Here is a 25094-nt window from a genome sequence, read left to right on the forward strand (position 1 = left end):
GCATGGAGGGCCATTCCAACTGATTACATTGTTCGGGAGAGAATTTCATTGGCATGGTGAGATGAACATATGAAAGTTCTTGCCTCCAGTCCCATGCAGAAACAGAGCCAAGGTGATGCAAGTACAGATCCTTACAATGCACAGGACATAAACTTCCAGGAGGTTCAGTGCATGTCTGATTTTTTCCCCCCTTATGTTGTGCACAATGGATTACAGTGTGAATGTGTACCTTTTGGTTATAATTCGGCTTATTTCTTTTCAAGGTTTTGGACTGAATATACTCTAGAAAAGGACAAAATTTTTATCCTCTGATGAAAAGTGACCAAATACAAATATCAGTTGATTAAAAGGACTTTGTAGGACAGGTCATATTTGTCACATATAATTGAATTATCTGGTGCCTTACTGGTCAGATAAATAGACTGCCAGAAAGCATCTGGCCAATTTTCAGACAAGCAGTCATTCCCAAAAATGAAAAAAAAAACTTATAAATGTAAGTTCTTGCCTGATCAATAATTAGCTATGGGAGGTTGAAGGATAAATGTATCTCTGTTGTACATACAAATTACATGTTGCAACCTTCTTGAATTTTCATTCTGAAATTAGGTCCAGAGCTTTCAGTGGAACTGAATTTCAGATGCTAACTGTAAACCATTACATGCTACTCTGTTGCACATTTGGTGCCTTTTTCAAATGATTAGGTGATTAGGTGTTGTGCTGCTGCAGCAAAACAGTAATATTCAAGGCATTTGTACCCCATGCACAAGAATAAACTTGAATTTGAGAAATAGAAAGGGTTCATTTTTAGACCTGCAGAATTCAGCATCACCAATTCTTCAGCACATTCAGGAACATTGAAGGATTAAAAAGCTGTGCACCACTGAAGGTAGGAGGAGCAGTAACTTGTGTGGACAGGAGCATAAATAAACAAAAGGCAAGAAACAGATTAGATGATTGGTCAAAATGATGGCAAAGAGATTTCAAGATGGTAGACTGTGAGTCTTCCAAGAATGATACAATGGCCCCTTTAATAAAAGTAGGATTCAGGTAATTTTACAGCAATATGGGAATTGTGTGTCTATGTACAAATCACTAACATCCATGCACAAGCAAAGAAATAATCAAAAAGTCCTGCTTGCACTATAGCCTCCGTTTTGATATAGGGCTTCAATAGTTACATTTTGAGGACATAGCCTGTACTCCTATGAGCTTATAATGTTGAAAGAATGAATAATGTTGAAAGAATGATCCAGTTCAGGTAATTAAAATGGCGATGAAATTCAATTGAACAGACGCAGATAAACACTGGTCTATTCTTTCACCCTTATTCACATTCTGTAAACATCTTTCTACAGTCTCAGCTGCGTGGTCTGCTCTGCCTCTGGCGGCAGTGTTGACTAGGGATGAGAACTAGCTTCAAGTTGTACTGAACTCTCTCTCCTAGCCTTTAACAAGGATAGTTAATCGACTGGAGAGGAGATCACTTACCTTATTAAATAATTCTATTGCCAAGTCTTGGCTCAGTTGTAGCTCTCCTGTTTTTTCATTTGGAGGTTCTAGATACTTGAGAAATGGAACTATACAGCCATTTCATTGTGGTGCTGAGGGAGTTCTGAAACATTGTTGTCTTGCAGATGATGATACACTAATGTTTAGTCTTCCCATCTTAGGTGGATGCAATCACAAAGCAGGTCCTCTCAGTATTTGAGCTTATTAGACCTTCTTGGGAATAATTTCCCCGTAGCATCAATGTGATCATATTTTCAAATACTCTTTCACAGCTTGCAGAATGCTTTGGGTGCACAAATGCAAGATGTGACAAAGTCTTTCTTTCTGAACATACAGCTTTGAAGGACTTCTTATTTATAACAAAACTGGTGAACATTTTATTCCATCTACCCTAAGACAGGAGGTGCTTTTGGTTTCACCACGTCTCTGGAGATTAAGCAAGTCTAGAATCTAATTTCCATTTTATGCTGGAATTTATTAACTGTCCCATTTTTTAGTTTTAGTTTAAGCACTTGTAAAAGAAAAGTAAATAAGCAAGTGTGCTGGCATGTACAGTTAAATCTTGTTGCAATGCTCACATCTAAAGAAATTGGAGCGTTAAAATAACTCTGATGGTAAAACACACTTGAACACATTCTTCATCAGTTTGATTTGACCTAGTCTAGTCAGACTCTGTAACCTGAACCAACATCAATGCAGAGTTCTGCAGAGATCCTGTGAGATATTATGGAGCAGAGGCACCTGACAAGCTGAGGCAGCACTGTTCATTTCCCAATATTGTTTGTTTGAACATTTCCCTATTGATTTACCCCGCATTGACTTCCTCTCCAAAATGTAAATCTATTCTGGTGAATGTTTTGTTTCTTGTGACACGTGGATTAAAATGGCTGACTTCTGAATCTGATACCCAATGTAAAACCTCAAGTTAATGCCTTAGAGCCTTGCCAGGATGATCTTGGCAAGTCAGGCCACAGTGCACAATGAGTATTGGAACCTGATCTGCAATGTCTGTTGAGGAAACAAGCCTTATGAAATGAATACTGCATCAGAGTGCACTTCGCTCAAATCCCCTGGGCACTCAGGACGGAGTTCAATTCGGTCTGCAAGCAAAGCAAAGAAACTCACGTCTGCACTTTGCTTCGAAATATTTTGGATAAATTAAACACCACACCTTTCTGGGATAATAAATGATAGAAGATTATTTCCTTGGATTTCATGCATGGTAAAAACACTGACCGTGTCATCTTAAAGTGCACCACCCTCTCCGTATTACATTAAGAAATACCTGTGTATTATTTAAAGAGCATTTAGACAAGCCGTGGAAGGCTATTGACTAAATGTAAGTAAATTGAGTTGATGGAGATAATTACAATGCTGAGCCTGGAGACAGTAGAACAACTGGCCTGTATCTGCACTGTACAACTCTGACTCAATAGATGAAGACATCTGCATTTTTGCTGTCAGACACATCTTCTGTTTTATTCTTGATGCAGCTTTGACTAGAATTCAGAATACATCTGTAAAATCACCGAGATGCAAATGAAAATCACACTGGTAACCTTAAAACCTTAAGCCAATAAATCTACCTGAAGTACAGTGGTAAGCTGCAAATTCAACAGAAAATCCATCTAATTATGGTGATGTATAACCATCCATATTGACCAAAGTGTACTCTGTGCAAAGCCAGCAAAATATTCTAATCAAGTGTAAATCATAATCTGTATTGTCAGCAAGAAATAAAGCAATGTTTAAAATTTGTCAGTTTTAATCCATGCCCTATCTATGGTTATTATTTAAGAAATAAAATCCAACATTGTTGGCATAGCTTCAAACAAATTTAAACAGAAGTAATAAGTAATATGAATGGCAGACTTGATGCCGGGACTTCCAGAGCAATGTGTCACCTTTGACTCTTGTATCCCAACATTATCACCACTTCAACTAATGCCTTTATGTTGTAATTCTCAGATCCAATTTAATTTGTCTCCTATAAAAGTCCTTCTACATTACTAATGCTCATAACTGTAGCGACACTCTTAACACTTTTTCCGCTGTGGTGACATTCCAACATTTTTTCTAACAACTAGCCTCTAAAGGTGCTGATATTATCTGACTAACACCAGACAAAATATTAATATGCACTTTATATTTACATTATCCAGAATGGCACTAGTCTGATTCTGTGCTGTATGATACAAGCACAAAACACACATCTCCCTCTATGAACAAAGGAAAATTACAATAACGTTTACAAAAGGAAACTATCTCACAGCACTGAGAAAACTTGGTGTGAAATGAGGAAACAGTGTCCCAAGGTGGACGACTCACCTCCTTGCTGAGTTTTAACCTGTATCTCAGGTGAGTGTGGTCCATCTCCAACAGAAGTGAAAGCCAAAACACGTACAGTATAGGTTGTCTCTGGGGTGAGGTTTGCAACTGTAGTCATTCTGCTGTCATCTACGATGTGCTTCTGCCAGCTGTTGATGTGCTGGTGAGGATCCATAGTATAATAAACTCTGTACCCACGGATCTGGCCGTTTGCCTCCTCTGGCTCCTCCCACTGAATCAGCATAGTGGTGGTGCTCAGCATCCGTGCCTGCACAGAACGAGGGGGGCTGGAAGGCGCTTGTTCCCCAGTTCGCGTTTCTACCGCTTCACTTGGCGGCCCTTGCCCAATATTGTTCACTGCAATGACTCTGAATTCGTAGTCTGAGTACGGGCTTAGCCCTCCAACAATGTATCGTGTTGTAGCTACCCCACCGATCTCCTGAAACGGCCCGTCTGAATGCTTGGGCTTGTGCTGCACAATGTAGTAAGCCACTGGCTCTGGATTTCCCGAGTCCCAAGTCAATGTGACACTCGTTGCTGTGGTTTCAGTGACAAGTGGAGTGCCTGGGGGTTTCGGCAAAGCTGTAGATAAGAGGCATGATGTAAGCACACCTAAATAGCTCTGCAGATTTTGGATCTTTTCATTTACACAATACAACCACCATACAGGCTTTGATATCAGACGTTTAACTATGGTGTTCTATCTTAGTGTATGTACGTTTATGAAAGGGATAGATAAGCTAGAGGCAGAAAATTGTTTCCACTGATAGGTGATACTGGAATTAGGGGATGTAGCCTCAAGATTCAGGGGTAGTAGATTTGGGGCAGAGATGAGGAGGAACTGCTTTTTCCAGAGAGTGGTGAATCTGTGGAATTCTCTGTCCAATGAAACAGTGGAAGCTACCTCAGCAAATGTATTTAAAACAAGGTTGGATAGATTTTTGCATAGTAGGGAATTAAGGGTTATGGGAAAAGGTGAAGATGAGTCCATGGCCAGATCAGCCCGGACCTTATTGAATGGCGGAGCAGGTTCAACGGGCCAGATGGCTTACTTCTGCTCCTATTTCTTATGTTCTTATGTTAAAAGTGATGTTTAAGAAGCTGTTACACGGGCACATGCCTCTGCAGGAAATAGGAGGTTATCAATCACGTACTGGCAGAAAATATTTAGCTTAATTTAGCATTATGTTTGGCGCAGAAGATCATAGATAGAAGGGCCTGTAATATGCAGTATTATTCTATGTTCATAAAATTTAGTTTTAATATGATCACACAGCTGAGTAACATGCGAATGACACACCTTCAAGCTTATTACATGTATTTTTTTTTAAGCATGATTCACCTTTGACAGTGACTTCTGAAAATGCCTCTATAACTCCAAGAGTTGACATAGCCACACAAGTATAATTTGCAGATTCCCTGACATTGTTGAGTTCCAGAACATTCCGTCCAATGGGCATGTCATCTTCAGGAGTCAAGTCTTCTGCTCCAAGCATCCATTTCACATAAGGCATTGGGGAACCCACAGCGACGCAGGTGATATTTACACTTCCACCAGGCATGACTTCGTGGCTTGTCGGAGGGATAGAAAACCTTGGTGGGACACGTCGAACTGCAACAAAACACAAAAAGGTAATAACATGTACAAAAGAAGCATTCTTCTGCAGAGTATGTATGACATGCTTTCTACAAATACCTGTCCCAACAAAGAACTATATTACACATTTGACTTTAAACATAAACTGGTAAAAATAATTATTTTTATAAAATTTTCAATTATGTTTGCATCAGTTCTAATCATACATAAATTTAGATCAAACCTATCAGTTTCCCACATTGGACTAAACTACAGAATAACATTACACATACATCATGCACAAGATATATTAATAAATACACACAGGAAAAGGAACTGGAGGATCAACAGCATGCTTGAGTTGAGTGCAAGACCAACTTCAATGCTGCGTATTTCCAGTTGATGTGAATTAATGTGCTTGATCACATTGTCACATCAGAGCCCTGGTACATGTCATCTATAGTACATTGAAAATGCAACTCATTTTCTTTCAAACTCAGTCAAAGTGGATGCAGCCTCAAGACCTTACACTAACATGTAGACATAGATGCACATTGGAAAACAAGACGAAGCTTGATACTTCGACTGGGTCTAGTCATGCAAGCAAGCATATGACTGACTGTTGTATATTACCATGCTGAAAACAATTAGAAAGGGAAACATATTAAAGAAACAAAATGAACCTGAAAAAAAGACACATAAAATAAAATACAAGATCAATAGGGGAGGGGTGGGAGGAGGAAAATACGAAGGAACCAAGCAAGAGCATATAAGAATATGCTGCTACTGTAGTATTATACCTTAAATCCAAGGTAGGGAAAGCCAGGTTAAGAAGCAAGATTTCACTGGCAGCATTCAATGTGGACTATGCATTCACATTAAGCAGAAGGCAGTGGAAGCCAGATTAACTGGGTTATTTGCACTCAGTGTTACTGCAAATAAGTCACGAAGTCAATAAGATATTTAGCATATAAGCACACTTACAGGACCAAACCACACACAGGGAAAACAAGACTGAAATTTTAATATCTTTCTTTTTAATCAGTGCTCCTGCTTAGTATAGCGAACAAGCTTTGCTCAAATGCCTGCGTTGTTTCTTCAATCTTGACTACACAGGCAACATTGCAAATGGAGCCTGCATTGTAATTCACTGGGTCTGGACAAGAATAAAGTTCAAACCACATAAAACATTCTACAAGAAACCTCTGAACGCAAATTTGCAGTTGAATTACTAGCTGCAATCCTTTCCCTGGATTTGTTTATTTTATAATAGATATATATAAGCTGTTTTGAAAAATGTGCTACAAGTTTATTTTTTGTAATGACCCATTATGACCTTCTGAGCACTGATGGTTGGCAGCATGGGTAAAAGAAGAAGCGATTTTTAGACAAAGACCACACGCTACAGTAAAAGCAGGAAGAAGCCAATATTAATATAGAATTTGTGTTACAAGACAATTTATTCCACTTCTATGGAAAACAGAAACTACTCCAGAGATCTTTTTTATTTATGCTTTCGAAATCCTTGTACGACAAAGCACAACACTCAAAATTTTGGTTGGTCTCCCTGAGCAACAGGCATCAGTGAAAATCAAAGAGCAGGAACACTGACCAATTTAGCAGCTCACAGCTGGCCATGCATTCCCAATGCATGTCATCACCCAACATGCACCACTGCCTGATGTCATTAGCTCACAAGCACCAGCCGCCACAACCAAAAGCATCATATAAGACATAACATTAATCACAATGCAGCTACATTCAGTTCAAATTTTTTTCTTGCTATTTCAATCAATAGTTCTTAAGGTGGGTAAAAAGTAAAAAAACACACCAACCTTCTCGCAGCTCTGAGGGATGTAGGGGATTGATGCAGAACACAATGAAATGAGGAAAGGAGAAAAACAAGGGAAACACAGAGAGAGTAAAAAGGCCGTATAAAGGCTTTCAACTGCTACTAGTACATTTTATCTAGCTCTGATTAAGCCTTTCTACCTCAATTTCAAAAATCACCATTTGTTTGACGTTACAATGTTTGCCCAGTAAGCTACAACTAGCATCATATTGAAATGTTCAGTCCATTTGTTGAAATAACCAATTTAACCTCCCTACTGCTACAGAGAGTTTATGCCATTATCTAGAAGTCAAGATCACTTGGCTTTCTGGATAGTTTGCAATCATAAAACCCTCCATTTGTTAAATGCAGAACAGAGTAAAACAACAAAGCAACAGGGAAATAATCCAAGAAGAAGCTAGTTATAGCCCAGGAGCACCAACACTGCAGTAATGAGCTTAAAGCTGTTACATTCATTCTGAATTTTTCTTCTTATGTGATTTACATGGCGATGAAATCATATCTTAAAAAAAATCTGTTCATCAAATTTCAGAAATAAAATACAAAGTAGCTTCCTGATGCTCATCTCAGTGTTCTATGTGGAGAGACGCTCAGGTTGGAAGTGAACAAGGAGGATGAGAGTCAATGGTTCTAAAATCACATTATTTCTTTGTGGTTATAATTTCAGTGTCTTGAAACAATTCAGGGTGAAAACAAGACAGCTTACAAACGCAGTTCATTACTGAAGTGCCAGGAATTTGCAGGTGTCTCTGTAGTTTTATCAAGAAAGAAAAAGAATCAGTTGTGCTCTGCTGTTTCTCAGTTTGGAAGGCAGTGTTTACACACAGTCTCTCCACCCCTTGCTCCTCAGGATTTAAGTGCAATCATACATATACCCCAGTGCTTGGGGTCAATTATTAATGATTAGTAGCACACCAAGCAATTGTTATATGGAACAAAAGTAGTAAAATAACAGATATAAAGCACAGATTTAAAATTAATGCAATAAAATAGAAGTTAAAATGTAAAAATAATATACTTACAAACCCATCTCACAGGATAGATTGGGTACTGTATGTTGGTTGTTAAATCTCTGCAACTCTAAATTGTATAAGATTTTTTGTCCTCTACTAAATCAGCTAGAGTACATCCTTCTGTTCTCTAATGCAACAACTATTTATATATAGATCTAATCCCAATGCCCTGAATAGTGGATGCCAGGGTTTTATTGTTCCTACCTCTCACATATAGATTGGCAGGGGCAGAATAACGTGTACCAGCACTGTTTGTTGCCACGCACTCATATTTCCCTTGGTCCGATTCTTCACTATTCTCTATTTGGAGGGCACCTGCATAGGATAGAGAAAACAAAAATGTGCACAGAGAACTGTTAGAGAATGCCTTGTCATTTTAGCTTCTTTATTTACTCATTCAAATCCTTTCAACATTATGAAAGGACTTGTCTGCGAAGCTCCATTCAGCGTCGAGTCATTGCTTTGCTAAGGTGAACAGACAGAGTGGATGTGATGGGTAAGTTAGTGAAGGACTGATTTCACACCATCAAAACCCGCAGGAGAATTTTTTTTTGGTTTAAATGACTTTTCACAACGAAATCCTGCTCTGGGCATTTCACTGGTCAATGGACAGGTGAGGTTACTTCAAAGGATCATGGCTTTTGTATAAATAAAAGAGTTAACGTTAAAAAAGTCACCACAAAGATTCGAAATTGTTGAAAAAGGCAGACATGTTCTCAAGAAACATTTTCTTCAGTCAAAAATGTGCAGCAAAAACACAAAAAGCTGCTCAAAGTGAAAAAAAGAATTTTGGTTAGTTAGGCATAATCTCTCAAAATACCGTTCAAAAGACCTTTTAAAAAGTAACTCTTGCTATACATGCAACCTTGTAGGACATAAATGTAATTATTGTGCAACTTACAATCTTTCAGACCCTTTTGCTGAAAAATAAAAATACATAAGAGTAAATTGGATGAGTAAAGAAAAATTCACACTTCGTCTTATTGTAAAGTGGTGGCTTGAGTCAATTGGAAAGATAAACCAACCTCTGCCGCTGGACCCTCTAGGTCCCAAGACACGAAAAAATCCACCAGTGGGATTAGTATTTGAGTGTCTGCCCACAAGATGCAAGAAAAATATTCAAAATTATCATCTGAGTTTACGCAATGGGTTAAAAAGAAAAAAAGAGCAGCGCTACCATCTTCACCGCACATCAAAACCTTCACAGGTACTTCCGGCTTGTGAGTCTTGAAGAAGCTGGTCGCTTGAAAAACTCGAACACGCAAATCCGTGAAAAAGTTTTTTTTTAAAAGAAAAAAAGTATCTGGATAAGGAAAGCGTGAAAAGTGTTGGTTTGAAGAAGGGAAAAAGAAAAAGTGAAGAAAAATGACAGATCTCAGTTCCTGAGGGTAGGGTAAAAAGGTGACAAAAAAAATAATTATTCCAGGTCTTTTGCAGATGCTCCTCAGTTCACCTGATCTTACTGTCAAGACCAAGTACGGCTATGCAGGTCACATTTGAGGAAGGGAAGGGGAGGGTTACCCTGAGTTTGTAATAGTACAAAAAAGAGGGACAAATGATACGCTGTGACTGGATATGTACAAAGGACAATGATATGCAGTATCTAAGCATATCAAAAACAAAATCCTTTACATCCAAAACCAATAAAACAGACACAACAGGAACATCATTGAACAGAAAACAAAGTGGACAAAGCAAAACAGGAAAGGATGGACATCTTTACATGACGAACATGAGAGATATGATAGGACAGAAGAAATGAGAAGGATCAATTCTGTGAACGTTAGTTCAGCACTCTTACCTCGTATTGGCGTACCACCTGGGTGGATAATATGAATGCAAATAAGATTAGAAAGAAGAAGCATTAGTACGAGAAGAAGGAGGCTAGGGCTTTGGAAGATAAAATCAAATTAGATTTACAGAATAAAGGTCTAGAAAGAAGCTGAATTACTGTATAGGTAAACAGGATAATATTAGATAGTATTAGGTTAGTAAAGCAAGTTGTACCATAAAGACAATGTCCACTGTCGGCGACATTGCTGTTACCAAGCAGAAATTGACTGTGAATTCTTAGGAGATTGGTCACATGTTTGACAGCCTAGAACCTTTAACATATTTAAAACTGTTTAAGCAAATATCGGAAACGCTGTAGACTTGGTGGATATACTGTAACTACTACCATTTAGGTTGGATTATGTCATCTATTCAACTACATCTAAGTGAAATTTGTGTATCGATTTTTCTTTAGACAGGTGTATCTTACAGTTGATAGAACTTTTTGTGGAAGTGTGTGCCACTACGGAGAAATCCAGTGACTACACTAACTGTTAGTAAAATGCATGCCATGCATTTTAATCTGAATATGGAATTAGTGGGGGTGAAGTGCGCTTCAGAACTAAGCACTTACCAAAGGATTCTGGAGATTTAATACGGAAAGAAGAAAGACAGCATAAAAATATTATTATATTCCTTATAATTTGGCACAAGTTTTCAGAATTAAAGCTTTAAAACTATATCATCTACTTGACAGGTGAAAATTAATCTAAATTCACATTAACATGTTAATTTACACAATTCTGCTGACAACAAGCAAAGAGGCAGTTAACAAGACGACTTAAACATCACAGGACAGGTCAAAGCTGAGAATCCTGGTAACATAGGTGATCAAACATCTCAGTATAGAAAGATAAAGTTACTAACGTGAATGTAAACAGGTTCTTACAGACTACCAGTGGGCACTAGCAAATGTTTAAGCATGTTACTTAATAAATTTAGGATCAGATAAAGCTCATCTATTAGCTACAGCAAAATAAGAACTCGGGAATGCAGGTTAAAGTATATTAAAGGCTTTCAAAGGGAGTGCCATGGTCAAAGATAGCAGAAAAAGCTAAAGTCTACATGAAAAGCAGGCTTCTGTAGATCCTGATATTTTATCTGGAAGGTTTTAGTGTGCACACACTACTGTGGCTAAAAGGAAAAATGTTTCAGAAGCAAAAATTAAACACCAACTTTAGTCATTTCCAAAGATGCCATTGTATAGTCAGATATAGAAAAAGTACTGTACACTTTGTCAATGAAATGGAACAAAACAACTGTATTTTTTTTTTGCTAGGTTAAAAATAGAGAAGATAGAACAAAATACAGTTCGTAGATTTTAGTTTGAAGATTGTTTTTAAAAGATTTAAAACCATTTTGTTCGCCTTGCAATTCTGAATGAAGCCAAATGTTTTGAAATTAATCAGTTTTTAAAAAAAAGAATAAAGAAAACAGGGAAAAGAAAACATGGATCTGTTAAGTACTGCTAAAAGCAGTTTTAAAAAAACCATCAAAATACAGTCACAGCAGTGAGCAATATGGAATTAACAGAAGCTGCACACACAGACACAGGAACAGGCTATGGCAACATCACAGACATGGACAACACACCAAAGTACACATAAAAAGGATAGGTGTAAAATAAAATTACCTATAAAACAATCTACCACGTGATAACAGAAACAAGACCCTACCTGACCGTAGCTGTTTGATGCGTCCATTAGTACTGCTTGTATCAACAGGCAGGAAGTCTTTGAACCAAGTTATTTCAGGGTCAGGGTTACCACTCGCTGCACATAGCATGGTGGCTGTCCGTGTTCGCTCTACCACCTTCAGCTGAGGACCCATGTCTATTGTGGGATAACCTGCAGGAAGCTGATCCTCTGAAAGAAAGGATGATAGAAGAAACACACACACACAAGCCAGTTAATAATCTGCTTTGCAAGGTACTGCCACACAGATAGTTAATGCAGAATTTCAATCCTATTTGGATACAAATTCATTTCTTGAATCATCTATACAACATGGTGAGATGAAGAGCAACATCAGTCACAAAGCCACCACTCCTCACCATGTGTATCAACACTTCTGAATAGACCCGAGAAGTCTCATAATCTTTGAAACTACCTCATTAATGCAAATTGTGAGGCGATGCAAAACCCCAAGTCATGTTCAGTGTGCATACATTGACAATTAATTTTGTTTTATTCAATAAGGTAGTAGTTCTACATCAAGGATTTTGACTTAATTCAATCAAATATATCAGCACTGTACACATGAAGATAATTCAATGTCAATACTGCTCAATATAGTAATCAATATTATTACTTAAGCAGAGAGCAGACCATGGTTATTTTAATACATATGGATACTTAGCCCTTTAATTTTCAAACTTGAATGAAGTTCAGTTACTTGTTCAATCTGGATATCTCACAGAAATAGCTGAAGTCCGCATCCACCAGCCCAGCTTGCCAATCCCTGGCACAGAACAGAAGCTGCCCCAACAATGGACAGTCTCTGAGACTAACTCATTATCAGCTTTGCTCCCCCTACAATATCTCTGCCCCACTGTGCAGTTAGCTGAGACAGGCCCTGCTTTATCCCATGGTTCCTGTACCATTGACTGCTAAATTCCTGGGATTTACCCTTCCACTAGTCATCTACAACCTGCCTCTTGGGGACAATGTTTGAAGACCAGATGGCTCAGTAACACATATACACTGATGATGCCCATCTCTAACCTCCAATTCACTGCTGGCTCCTCGAGCTACCTTGGTAACACCAGAATGCCTGATGGACCACTTAAACAAAAGCTACTGGACAAACAAACAATTAGTTTTCTGTTAGATGTTTTTGGTTCCAATATGCATTCAGTTTTTGCAAGCTCTAGAAGCCATTATAATGAGGGCATCAGCACTTGTACAGTTATTGTACTGATTATAACAGGCTAGGAGGGTAAGACGAGGTACAGAACTGATTATAATAAGGGGAAGGGTGTGTAGCACTACTGAACCCAGCTCTGTCATCATGTTCCTAACTACACTACCTTGCCTATTCTCATTGGCCCTCCGTGCCCTTGAGTTAGGCAGCATGATCTCAGTATTCAACTGGGAATGCATTACAATGCCAATGTTGGAATTGACTGGGTTGTTTGATACTGAAGAATCCAAATGTTTCAGGATTGAGAAACAATCATTGGCAAAGAAACCCTTTTCCAAAATGCAACTTTTTTTTTCTGCACTACATGAAAGAATTTAATCCAGAACCTAATGGTATCTGGCACTTGAAGTTGCATTTTCCCCTAGGTCTTTTGTGCAATGTACATGGAGGCTAACAAATGTGTACAATGCTGTCCACCTGGGGTTCGTGAATGGTGTAGGTAACTCATAGGGCAGCCTTAAATAGGCCAACTTAAGGCTAGTTCTGTTAAAGAGGCCAATCTCATCTGTCTTGTGGTTTTCTTGCGCCCAAAGCTTGGCTTGTGTCAGGTAGGCCCTTAGATTTTTTTTTCACTGCCAGTTCCCAGTCGTTTTTGTGGGCCCCCCTCCAATTACTTCTCCAACCATCTACATCTGGCTGTTGCACTAACTTTCTCCTTGATTCAATCATATCCCAAAATGTAAACGTCCAGTTCCTCATTCTCAGTGTCCTTTCTCTTCCCCAACCATTCCTTAGAGTCATAACCTTTCAACCGCTTAAATCCTACTTGACAATAGTATTTCATGTCTTTTATCTGAACTGTATAAGCCCCCTTAATCTTCACATCTGTAAGGAGAACAACCGTAAATTTCCCTATCTCCACTCTACAAAATCCCATCACCTCCTATAAAAGCCCATTTGGATCCTTTTGAAGAACATGGCATCTTTTTGAAGGCATTATGTTGAGAATTAGACACAATAATCCAGCTGTAGCACTTTTCTAAAGAAATGACATCTCCTTTTGCTTTTATACTCTACACCACTACTTCTGACACCTAATTTCTTCAAAGGATTTTTTTTAAAAAGCATTCTGAATTGTTTTCTCATTTTCAAAAGTTTGTAAACATATGCCCTTCTACGTTTACAATCCATTTAAAACCATGGACCTAAGCTAGAAAGGTACACAAAAGACTCCCGAGGATGTTACTGGGATTGGAGGGCTTGGGTTATAAGGAGAGGCTGGGTCCTTTTTGCTTGGAGCAAAGGCTGGGGGAGTGACCTTAGACTGTATAAAACCAAGAGGGCCATTGATAGGGTAAATGATCAGCCTTTTGCCTGGAATAGAGCAGTGCCAATCAATAGATGTTAAAAGACATTTGGACAGGTACATGGATAGAAAAGGTTTATGGTCATATGGAACAAACAGAGGCAAAAGGGACTAGCTCAGAGAGGCATCCTAGTTAACATGAACAAGTTGGGTTTTAAAGTCTGTTTCCATGTTGTATAAAGCCATACCTCAAGGTCTATATTACCTTCCTTCAACTTTACTATTAAAATGAAGCACCCCGCATTTCTCCAGATTAACATTTATTTGCCATTCATCTTGCCATTTCACCATCCCTCCTGGCATTAGAGTTGAGAAATTTAACTGCAGCCTTCGAAATTAAGCTTACGTTGTGTCTTGTCCTTTAGTAATGGCTAGTTCAGAATAGCACAGTGCATTTTACAATGTCCTGCACCATTATCCTCTGCTTCAGCCAATTCTAACTTCAAACATCTTCAGCACTTTAATCCTGGGATTTCAACCACCTGAATATCCATTCTTATGTTCTATGTGTGAATTTATTGATTGAGTCTTGAAAATCACTGTAAGTAGCATCAATTTTACTACTTGCATCAGCCCTCTCCACTTCATCAAAATATATGCAGAATGAAACTAAGGGGGAATCTCTGCAGAAGCTGGATATTCCAGCACAGTCAGTAGTAGAGGTCCCTACAGTATTGATTCCAATAGGAAAGCTGGAATAAAAGATACAGCTCTGGAATTATGATGTATAACAAAAATCAGACTTGTATTTACAAAGGACGTCAGGTCAAGATGCTACCAGTGAACGACAATTCCTTGGGCGACAACTCTCAGATAGCAAATCTACCCAGATATTTCACTTTTTCAACACATTCTGCTTGTTCTTTTTGTCTTGTTTGTGTTATGGAAACTGTTGGAGCCTGTGACACACAGCTTGGAACTCAATCCAGCTCTATGCTGTGTCCAGAGAGCTGCCACGTGAAGATCAGAGATGGGGGGCAAAAAAAGTCTGAGAACACAAGCTGACTCATGGAAAACACCAGAGAAGAGGAGCAGAAGTCATGAATGACACCATCTTGAAGCGGCGAGGATGACTGAAGCGTCGAAGTGAATGCAGAGCCGGTCAGAGATGACTCCTAGCAGAGAGGGTCAGCAGCCGGATCAGCACGTTCCACCAGGACCAATGGTGTTTGGACCTAGGTTGGCACGTTCAGCCCCAGATCAGCAGCATTCGGACCCCGGCTGCTGGTCGCTCTTTATGGAAGGACTGCATTCGTATGGTTGCTCTCTTCGTATGCAGACAAAAAGACCTTTCCTGTATTCTGAGGTTTATGTAATTATTGGACTGTACTTTATATTGGTTTCCTTCGGTTTTTCAGCGCTTTCTTTCTAGTGGCCAATTAGCGGGTGGGTGATGTGTTAATTTTTGTGTATAGGAGGGAGGGGTTGGGGGTTTGACTTGTTCTTTTTGTCCTTTTCTGTGAGTAGGGTGTCGGGAATCGGGGATCGTTATGTGTAGGGGGTCGGTAATTGTTAGTGCGGCTGTTCTTTGCTGCGGGGAAGGGGGGAGTTTTGTTTCTTCTCTTTATCATGCTGGAGCAGGGTTGATGTATTTTCTTCCATTAACACCCATGGTCTTTCTGTATTTAATAGTTATCTGGAGTAGACAAATTCCAGAGTTGTAGCGTACATGTATACTTTGACAATACAATGAGCCTTTGAACCTTTCAAAGCACCCTTCACAACAACAAGGTGTACCACAGCACATTCTAACAAAAAGAAACATAATGTGTTGCGTGATTGGTTTAATGCAAGAAACAGAACATCTGAATAGAATTAGAAAAAGTTATGACAGAGGATAAGATAATATGCCTCATTGTCAAAATAGACCAACTCACACTAAACCTGCTCTTTACATTCACATCCAGGTATTTTTTTTAATGTGGTGAGGATATTTGCCTCTTCCACTCTTTCAGACAATTCCTTCTCAAAAACTTCAGGACAACTAGATGAAAACAAAATCCCCAATCTCTCCTCCATTCTTTCTAAATATTGTTTATATATCCAGCCTAGGATTTCTGATCTGTCTGCTGAAAGAAACAGACATTGATTTATTTGAATGATTCTCTCAGCCTCTTGTCTCTGAAGAAAATAATCCTACCTTTATGCAGTCTTCCTTAGAATCACATGGTCAGTCCTGGAAACATCTTCATTAAATCTCCAATGCACTCTCTCCCATGTACAATTCTTGCACAACCTTCCTGATCTTAAGATTCCATGCCTCAGCTAATAAAGAAAGCAATGTCTTTTAACTGTCTTGTTGATCTGTGCTGCTTTCTTTGTGCATATGCGCCTGTATGGTTCCTTAAGGTGTCATGGCCATGGGGGTTGGTGTGTGCAGTGGGAATAAGGTCCCACTCCCTATTAAATGCTCACAATGGTGTGCTCCTCTGACAATCAAGGCAGTGGAACTGTTTCTACCGACAGGGTTACTGGCGCCTTAAAACCAATCACTTTGGGTAGATGGGACTCATCAGCAGTGGCCAGCAGTTCATCTCAGAAAACTTTGATCTCAAACCTCCTCTGCCTTGCAGCTATACCCAGTCACGGGATAGGCTTCAGGAGTAAACCACAGGGAAAAATCCACAGCTGCTGTCCTGAAGGCAGTCCTGCATTGAGTTCAACAATTTCATGGGTAATAGCTTGCTCTACACGTTATACTGCCTTAGCTTGCATATTGACTTCAACAGCTGGAATGCAACATCCATGGTCAACCCCGATCAACGAAGGGCCTCGTGCTTGTATACTCCAAAGTCCTTCTGCTCCTCAACACCACTTATTATCCTTTCATTTACTGTCTATTCCTTGTCTTGTTACATTTCTGTAAATCCATAACTTTCCATTGGATTAAATTCTATACACTATCTTATTACAAAAAAATGATCAATTTAATTCTAGAGCTTCCCTGGTTATTGTCAATGAAATGTCCAAACTTTGTCTCTGATTCATGCACTGATATTTAAATCTAAATCATTCACACATTTTACAGAAAGCAAAGTAACAAATTTTAAGTCCACGATAATAACTACAGAATGCTTTATTTTAAATATTGAGGATGAGGTTAACTGGGAAAATATGCTACCCAGCTTTAAAATAGAGCCGCTTTTGTTTATATCACCTGAGAGAAAATATGAATTGCCATTGCATTTGAAAAACAGCAAACTCAAACCATGTGTGGCACAGAGACACAGCTATTAGAGCCACTGCCTCACAGTGCCAGAGATCTTGGAATTTGCACATCCTTTCAGTGACTGCATGGGTTTCCTCTGGGTGTTCTTGTCTCCTGTCACATCCCAAAGATAGGTTAGCGGTAGGTTAACTAGGAGCAACAGTCGGGTGGCGGTTAGAACAACCCTGCTACAGCTCAAGCCGTTCCGGAGTTCCATTCCAGCACCTCTAAAGAGCCTCTATATGTCCCCCCTGTGGAATATGTGAGCTTTCTCCAGGTGATTTTGCTTCCTCCCACAGTTAATTGGTCATTATTAATTGTCCTGTGATTAGGGTAGGGTTAATTGGGGTTGTGGGTTTGCTGGGATGGTGTGGCTTGAAGGGCCTACACCTTGCTGTATCTCTAAATAAATGATTGTCCAATGTACGTTGCCCTCATGTAGAATTTTCAGGAAGTTGTTGACAGAATCGGTTTAAAATAGGATTGATGTAAATGGGTGGTCAATGGTTAGCATGGACTCGATGGACTGAAAGGTTTGCTTCCTTACTATATAACTCTGTAGCAATATATCTGAAAGAGCAGCATTCTCTCAGCACAGCATCATACAGCCATTCCAAATTTTTGTGCCTAAGATTTTGATAAGGACTTGAACCCAAACCTTCTGACTTATTCATGAAAGATTCATCTCTGAGCCATGATTAGCTATAGTGATACATTTCCTTCAGCATTCCGGTAACCATATGAAGAAAACTACGTGTGCAAGGATTCAACCACGGTGCAAACGAGAAAGCAAGTTAGCCAACTTCTGGAAACCGTGTGGGAAGATTGCACAATTGCAGGATGGTGCAATTGTACCAGTAGAAAATAAAATGATCTTTAAGAATTTTGAGGATATCTATAACATTATGCCTGAGTTGTGATCAATACCTTTAGTTGCTACACAATTCAATCCGGAAATGAACTCCAAGCTAGAATAAACAATGCTTAGATAAGAGGTGCTGAAAAGAAAGCAGCATTTGACTGAATTTGCAGGTCAAAACCTTTCCTCACAGACAGGAGCATTAAATCAGAGGTCCCAGCAGGAAAATTGCTAACCTCTTTATGTTGCTTTTGAAGGCATGATATAGATAGAAGCTGCTGTTATGCTCAATTTTATTTTTCAGTATAAATAGGGAGCACAAGTGCACAACACAGTAATAAAAAAGCATCATTGGAACTAAGCTACTTGCAGCAGGCCATGGGAGCAATAAGTATCTGGCTCTTTCAAATTTGAAATTCATGAATTTACATGTCCCATACAGTAAGGTCAAAGTAACCTTGAAATATTAAATGCTATCATTGATGGCAACAGTGACCTTGTGGAAGCAACTTCTATCCCTTAGATATTACTTCCATTGATAACTGGCAAGGTTGAGGTGCTGCAGAGCTGTAGCACATGTGGTTCTGCCTGCACTTCAAGCAGAGAAGAGACAAAAAAAAGAGAGGCAAAACCAATGCAATTTAAAATAACTATCTCCTCTCTCTACACGCATGACTGCAACACTAAAAAACTTGCTGATGACACCATTGTTGTTGGCAGAATGTCAGATGGTGTACAGGAGTGAGATAGGTCGGCTGGTTGAGCAGTGTCACAACAATATTGCACTGTATGCTAGAAAGAACAAAGAATTGATTGTTGACTTCAGGAAAGAGAAGCTGGAAGAACACACAACAGTTCTCGTTGACAGGTCAGCGGTGAAAAGGGTGAGCAGCTTCAAGTTCCTAGGCATCAACATTTTGGAGGATCTATCCTGGGCCCAACACATTGATGCAATCATGAAGAAAGTACGCCAGCAACTCTACCTTATTAGTTTGAGGAGATTTTGTATGTTCACAGTTCAAAGTAAGTTTATTATCGAAATACATGTATGTCACCATACACAATCCTGAGTTCCATTTTTGTGTATATATAATAAATCCAATTACCATAATAGAATCAATGAAAGATTTAACCAACAGATATAGATAGATACTTTATTGATCCCAAAGGGAAATACAGTAGCATTACAAGTTCAGAGATATACAACATTAGAGAGAAGTAAGAAGAATAAATAAGAAAATATAAGTTACCTTAAACAGTCTAATATGAGGGGGTTGTCACTTCCTCAGCTATAGGTTGACTCATTATAGAGGCTTATGGCCAAGGGTAACAATGACCTCATATAACACTCTTTGGTCTATTATTTTCTGAGTCTATTACTGAAAGTGCTCCTCTTTTCAGGCAAGATGGCATCTTGTTCTACCACAACCTTTGGTATATCCAGTTTGACTCCTATATCAGAGCCAGCCTTTCTAATCAGGTTATTGAGCCGGACAACCAGTGTGCAAAAGACAAGAAACTGGGCAAATGCAAAAAGAAAGAAAAAGAGCAAACAAATAATAGAGACAATCAATCAATAAATAAATAAGCAGTAAATATCAAGACCCTGAGATGAAGAGACCATAGATTGTGAGTACAGTTCTGTGATGAGGCAAGTGAAGTTGAGTGGTTCAAGAGCCTGACGGTTGATGGGTAATAACTGTTCCTGAACCTGGTGGTGGGAGTCCTGAGGCTCCTGTACCTTTCTCCTGATGGTTGATGGGTAGTAACTATTCCTGAGCCTGGTGGTGGGAGTACCTTTCTCCTGATGGTTGATGGGTAATAACTATTCCTGAGCCTGGTGGTGGGAGTACCTTTCTCCTGATGGTTGATGGGTAATAATTATTCCTGAGCCTGGTGGTGGGAGTACCTTTCTCCTGATGCCGGCAGCAAGAAGAGAGAATGACTTGGATGGCAGCGGTCCATGATGATGGCTGCTGCTTTCCTACAACAATGCTCTGTGTAGATGTGCTCAATGATAGGGAGGACTTTACTCGTGATGGACTGGATCACATGAACTACATTTGTAGAATTTTCCAGTCAAAGTCATTGGTGTTTCCATATCAGGATGTGATGCAGCCAGTCAATATCCTCTCCACTACACACCTATAGAAGTTTGTCAAAGTTTTAGATGTCAAGCCGAATTTCCATGACCTCCTAAGAGAGTTGTTGCCGTGCTTCCTTTGTAATTGTAATTACGTGCTGGGCCCAGGGCTGATGTGATTAATGTGACTAAAGACTCCTGCAGATTTCTCCTGATATACTGTGGAGAGAAATCTGACTGGTTGTTTCACTGCCTAGAATAGAGCCTTCAATGTACAGGATCTTCAGAGACTGCTTATAGTTGTAGATTTATCCACTTCCATCACTGCCACAACCCTCTTCATCACTGAGGAAATCTTCAAAGGGGGGGGGGGGGGCCTCAAGATGGCTGCCTAAAAGACTCTCACCATCTAGCACACATCATGTTCATGTTACTAGCATTGGGGAGGAGGTACAGGAAACAAAAGACCTGCATTCAGTGTTCTGGGACAACTTCTTACAACTTGATTACCTAATCTAAATCAAATGTTTTCTGTTGATTTTACTACAGAAACCAGTGCCTTTAAAAAATTATTCAAAGATTTGAATCTTGAAGGTATTCAATAATTCTCAATATCCAGGCCATGCCATCTTCTTGCAGCTACCATCAGGCAGAAGGTACAGAAGCCCCAATTCCCTCACCACCAGGTTCAAGAACAGTTACTTCTCTTCAACCATTCAGTTCTTGAACAAACCTGCACAACCATAATCAGTACCTCAGGATAGCAAAACTAAGGCTACTTTGGCCTCTTTTCGTTTGAACACTGTTTCTTCTTGAATAATTTCATATTATTTATACTTCATGTTTGCATTCATAATGTATGTTTATGGCATCAGCAGGTCAGGTAGATCTGTGGAAAGGAATAAAAAGTCAACCTTTCAGACCAAATCCTGATGATGGGTCTTGACCCAAAGCATTTTTTAAAAAATTCTTTTCTATAGATGCTGCTTGACCTGCTAAGTTCCTCCAGCATTTTGTGTGTTACTCTGGATTTCCAACATCTGCAGAATCTCTTGTGTGCATGCTTTTCTTGGCAAAGTTGTGTCTTTGATAGTTAATGCTAGCAATGCAGCTGCCTGCAAGATTTTACAGAAAACACAGAAAAGTGCAGCCCAATGCTGACACTTTGGCCCATGGTGTTGTGCTGACCTATATAAACTTACTTCACAATTAATCTAACCCTTTCTCTTACACAGCCCAAAATCCTACATTTTTCTTACATCTATGTGCCTAAGAGTCTTTTGAATGTGCCTATTGTATCAGACTCTAAGATCCCACCCCCAGCAGCACATTACAGGAAACCACCACTCCCTGTGTAAATAAACTACTTCTGACATCTCCCCTAAACTTTCCTCCACGTACTTTAAATAAATGATCTCTGGTGTTGATCACCGCTGCCCTGGGAAAAAGGCATTGGCGGTCCACTTTGTCTATGTCTCTCATAACCTTATACAACTCTATCAAGTTGCCTCTCGTCTTCCTTCCCTCCAAGGAAAAAAGCCTTTCTTTGTAAAACATGCTCTTTAATCTAGTAAATCTCCATTGGAAGACTCTAAAACTTCCAGATCCTGCAAAAAGGCAACCAAAACTGAATAAAATACCGCAAGTCTGGAGTTTTATAATGCTGCAACATTACATCAGGACCCTTGAACTCAATCCTCCAACTAATGAAGGCCAACGCACCATACTTTGAAATCACCTTATCAAGTTGAGCATCAACTTTGAGGAATCTATGGACTTTGAGCCCAATGTACCAATATTCCTGATTAATGATAGATACTGAATTTGTTTGCATTTATTTCTGATTTTTGATTTGTTAAAATTACTTAAATGCATTTCAACTCATAAACAGCTCCAGGTGCATGCTAAGAAGCAGTGTATAATGTACCCCATGGCGGACTAATTGATGGAGTGGGTCAGTGTAGTTACAGATGAGTATTTGAATGAAGCACTCTTTAAATGTACAACTCTTCACAAGACAGTTAACAGTTCTAAAGGGGAAGAAGACTGAACTGAACTACCCTCCCTCCCTAATTTTCTCTATGAGATAGATTCTTTTTCCACTGAGTACAAAATGTGCAGCAATGATCTATGCTATTGGATATCTTAATGATTATTCTTTCACCTCAACAAATGAAGTACAGTTCATCTAAACTATCTTTCAAGAAGCATATAACTCTGAATTCTCTTCATAAATCTGTGGACAATATTAAATTAAGGACTAATGGGCTGTTTCCTTCAACTCCTCATTCGTCCACTCAAAAAGACCATCTCTTTCCAAACCTTTCACTCTATCTAGCACAGAGGTGAATAATTAATCGCATTAATATCTGCCAACTTCCTTGAGAAAGGGACACCACACTTCCATCCATCAGAAATTGCAGCACATTTAGTATTAACAGTACTGCCAATGTTCAATTAACAAAACTTACCATGCGAAGTTTAAAATGCCAATCCGTGGGGCCAATTAATATCTGGATTGTTGATGTTTGTTTGGAACTGTTGCAATGTTTGCAAGGACTCCCCAGTGATACGACTGATTGCTGGTCGGTACGGCTAAAGATGTCTCTTGGTATCAGCAGTAATTACTATTCTGCCTCTGAAATTCATTAACACTATTCTCACAGTGTGACAATATTGTACTGTAAATAACTGATGACCATTTGGCATCTATCACTTCTAAAGCTACTTTTAAATTTCCAGGCACCAATTGGTGCAATCTCTTTATACTGAAGCCACAGAGTTTTTTATCACATGCAGAACAAGCTTCACTCCATTAGACTCCAATCATTCCATAAGGAGGATGATATACAGTCTCATTTAGTATGAATAAAGAAGGAAATCTTTAAAACTACTATGAATAGATAATGGAGTCATTAAAAATGGTTATGTAACATGAGTAAGTAGCTACATAACTGCAAAGGAAATTCTGTATCTTTGTGAAAAACTGACTAAACCAAAAAAGAAAGAACGTGGTATTCCTGTCTGGGAAACCTCCAGTTTCAGAAGAATATGAAGTCATTGGAATGGTACAGGAGACGCAAAGATAATAACACAGAACATCAGTACAGCAACTAAGAAGACAACTTATTCATTTTGAAAATAGGAGAGGCCAATCAGCCCTTTTAATATTCATGCACTCTCCTTTTACCTCTCGATGTTTTTTTGTGTAGAGAAATAAATCTATTTTAAATATATGACAGAAACATGGAGACTGAAGAAAGAGCAGCACTTCAACAGGACATAAAAGACAAAGAATGGCAGTTCAAAAAGGGGAAAAGGATAGTCATTTGAAGACATTTACTAATGCAACTAGGGTAATGGGAATAAACAGCCAGTTTCTTACACAGAAATAGTACAGTCGTGATAGGTTGATACTGTCTGCCAAGGCTCTAAATTCTATGATACATTGAGAATACCCTCATAAAAATTCTACTTCCCACACAATTTACCCTTTTAGTTTACTTGAAGGATTGGTCTATACTTCATGGGAAATGGTGTTGGATTGTGAGCACTTGAACACTGTGCACGCATGATATTCTGAAAAAGAGTTCACACTGGCCAGAGACACGCAATACAAACCACACAATTGAGAGAGAAAGACAACTTCCATTCCATCAGTCTGTGTTTCAGTCAAATACATGTCCCAGCTCAGTTTAAGCAAAAACCTCAGCACTTCTGACCAATGATAACTAGAGTGTTTCTGTGACTGTGGCATTGGGACTACTGAGTTGTTGAAACATATTGTATCAATTCAAGACCGACTTCTTTCATTGGAAACTAAATGCTAAATCACTGGAATATTCAGTACAAGCAATTCCATTCTTCCCCACACAAAATGCATTTGTGGCCTTTTAATCATGTTTACTTTGTAATTAAGTCTGGTTGAAGCCACTGATGATAAGCTTATTTTCTTCAACAAATTTCTTCTCCACCTTGATCTTTTGGATTGGCATTTGGGAATTTGATCAGCTGGGTAGGTGGGCTGATTAATGGCAAATGGAATTTCGCTTGGAAGGACAAATCATCCCAGGGCCGATGCAGATGTGCATTTATGCCCCAAGTGCAGAGGGAGAGACACTGAAGTAGATTGAAAGTTTATTGAATTTTAATAAGAACCATGCAGAACAAAAGAAAAATAATAATAGGCCAACAGGGCTGGTAACCAAAACTCCCAAACAGAAAGCTAATGTCGACACTGCGGCTCGGAAACAGTAACTTAATACTAAATAAATTCCGCTCCTTTACAGTGTCAATCAAAGCTGTAGTTTTCTTTCCCGGAACAAGGAGATTTGCCATTGCTCTGCTGTATGCTCATGAGCATGTTTGCTTATCCTGCTCAGCTGTCTGCTTGTGTGGCAGGGTTCATGGCTGTGACAATTGTGTTACTCTTAGGAGACTGATGGATATTCTCAAGAGGTATATAATATCATGAAGACCATAGATAGGGTTTGTGGTCGTTTTTTTTCCAGGGTTGGGGAACCAAATACATGAGGATATAATTTTAAGATTGGAAGTAAAGTGTTTAGGAAGGACCTGAGAAGCATTTTTTTACACAGCGGATTG

At 39.1% G+C, this 25094-nt stretch overlaps 1 protein-coding gene across 26 annotated transcripts in view; it reads right to left on the bottom strand.

Annotated features, from left to right (window-relative positions):
• Window positions 1-25094, bottom strand: part of LOC140729077 (receptor-type tyrosine-protein phosphatase delta-like) — a 2395537-nt gene that overhangs the window by 258755 nt on the left and 2111688 nt on the right. For 14 of the 26 annotated variants that reach the window (XM_073048383.1, XM_073048384.1, XM_073048388.1 and 11 more), the window contains 5 exons: window positions 11788-11976; window positions 10080-10097; window positions 8483-8593; window positions 5180-5449; window positions 3838-4419 (listed from right to left, as the gene is read on the bottom strand). In XM_073048383.1, coding sequence (XP_072904484.1) covers window positions 3838-4419; window positions 5180-5449; window positions 8483-8593; window positions 10080-10097; window positions 11788-11976 — 1170 coding nt within the window. The remainder of the gene's footprint in view (window positions 1-3837; window positions 4420-5179; window positions 5450-8482; window positions 8594-10079; window positions 10098-11787; window positions 11977-25094) is intronic. The other 12 variants (XM_073048398.1, XM_073048396.1, XM_073048394.1 and 9 more) reach the window with 1 other exon arrangement.

This window comes from Hemitrygon akajei, chromosome 6 (genome assembly GCF_048418815.1).
Source record: "Hemitrygon akajei chromosome 6, sHemAka1.3, whole genome shotgun sequence".
Lineage (NCBI taxonomy): Eukaryota > Metazoa > Chordata > Chondrichthyes > Myliobatiformes > Dasyatidae > Hemitrygon > Hemitrygon akajei.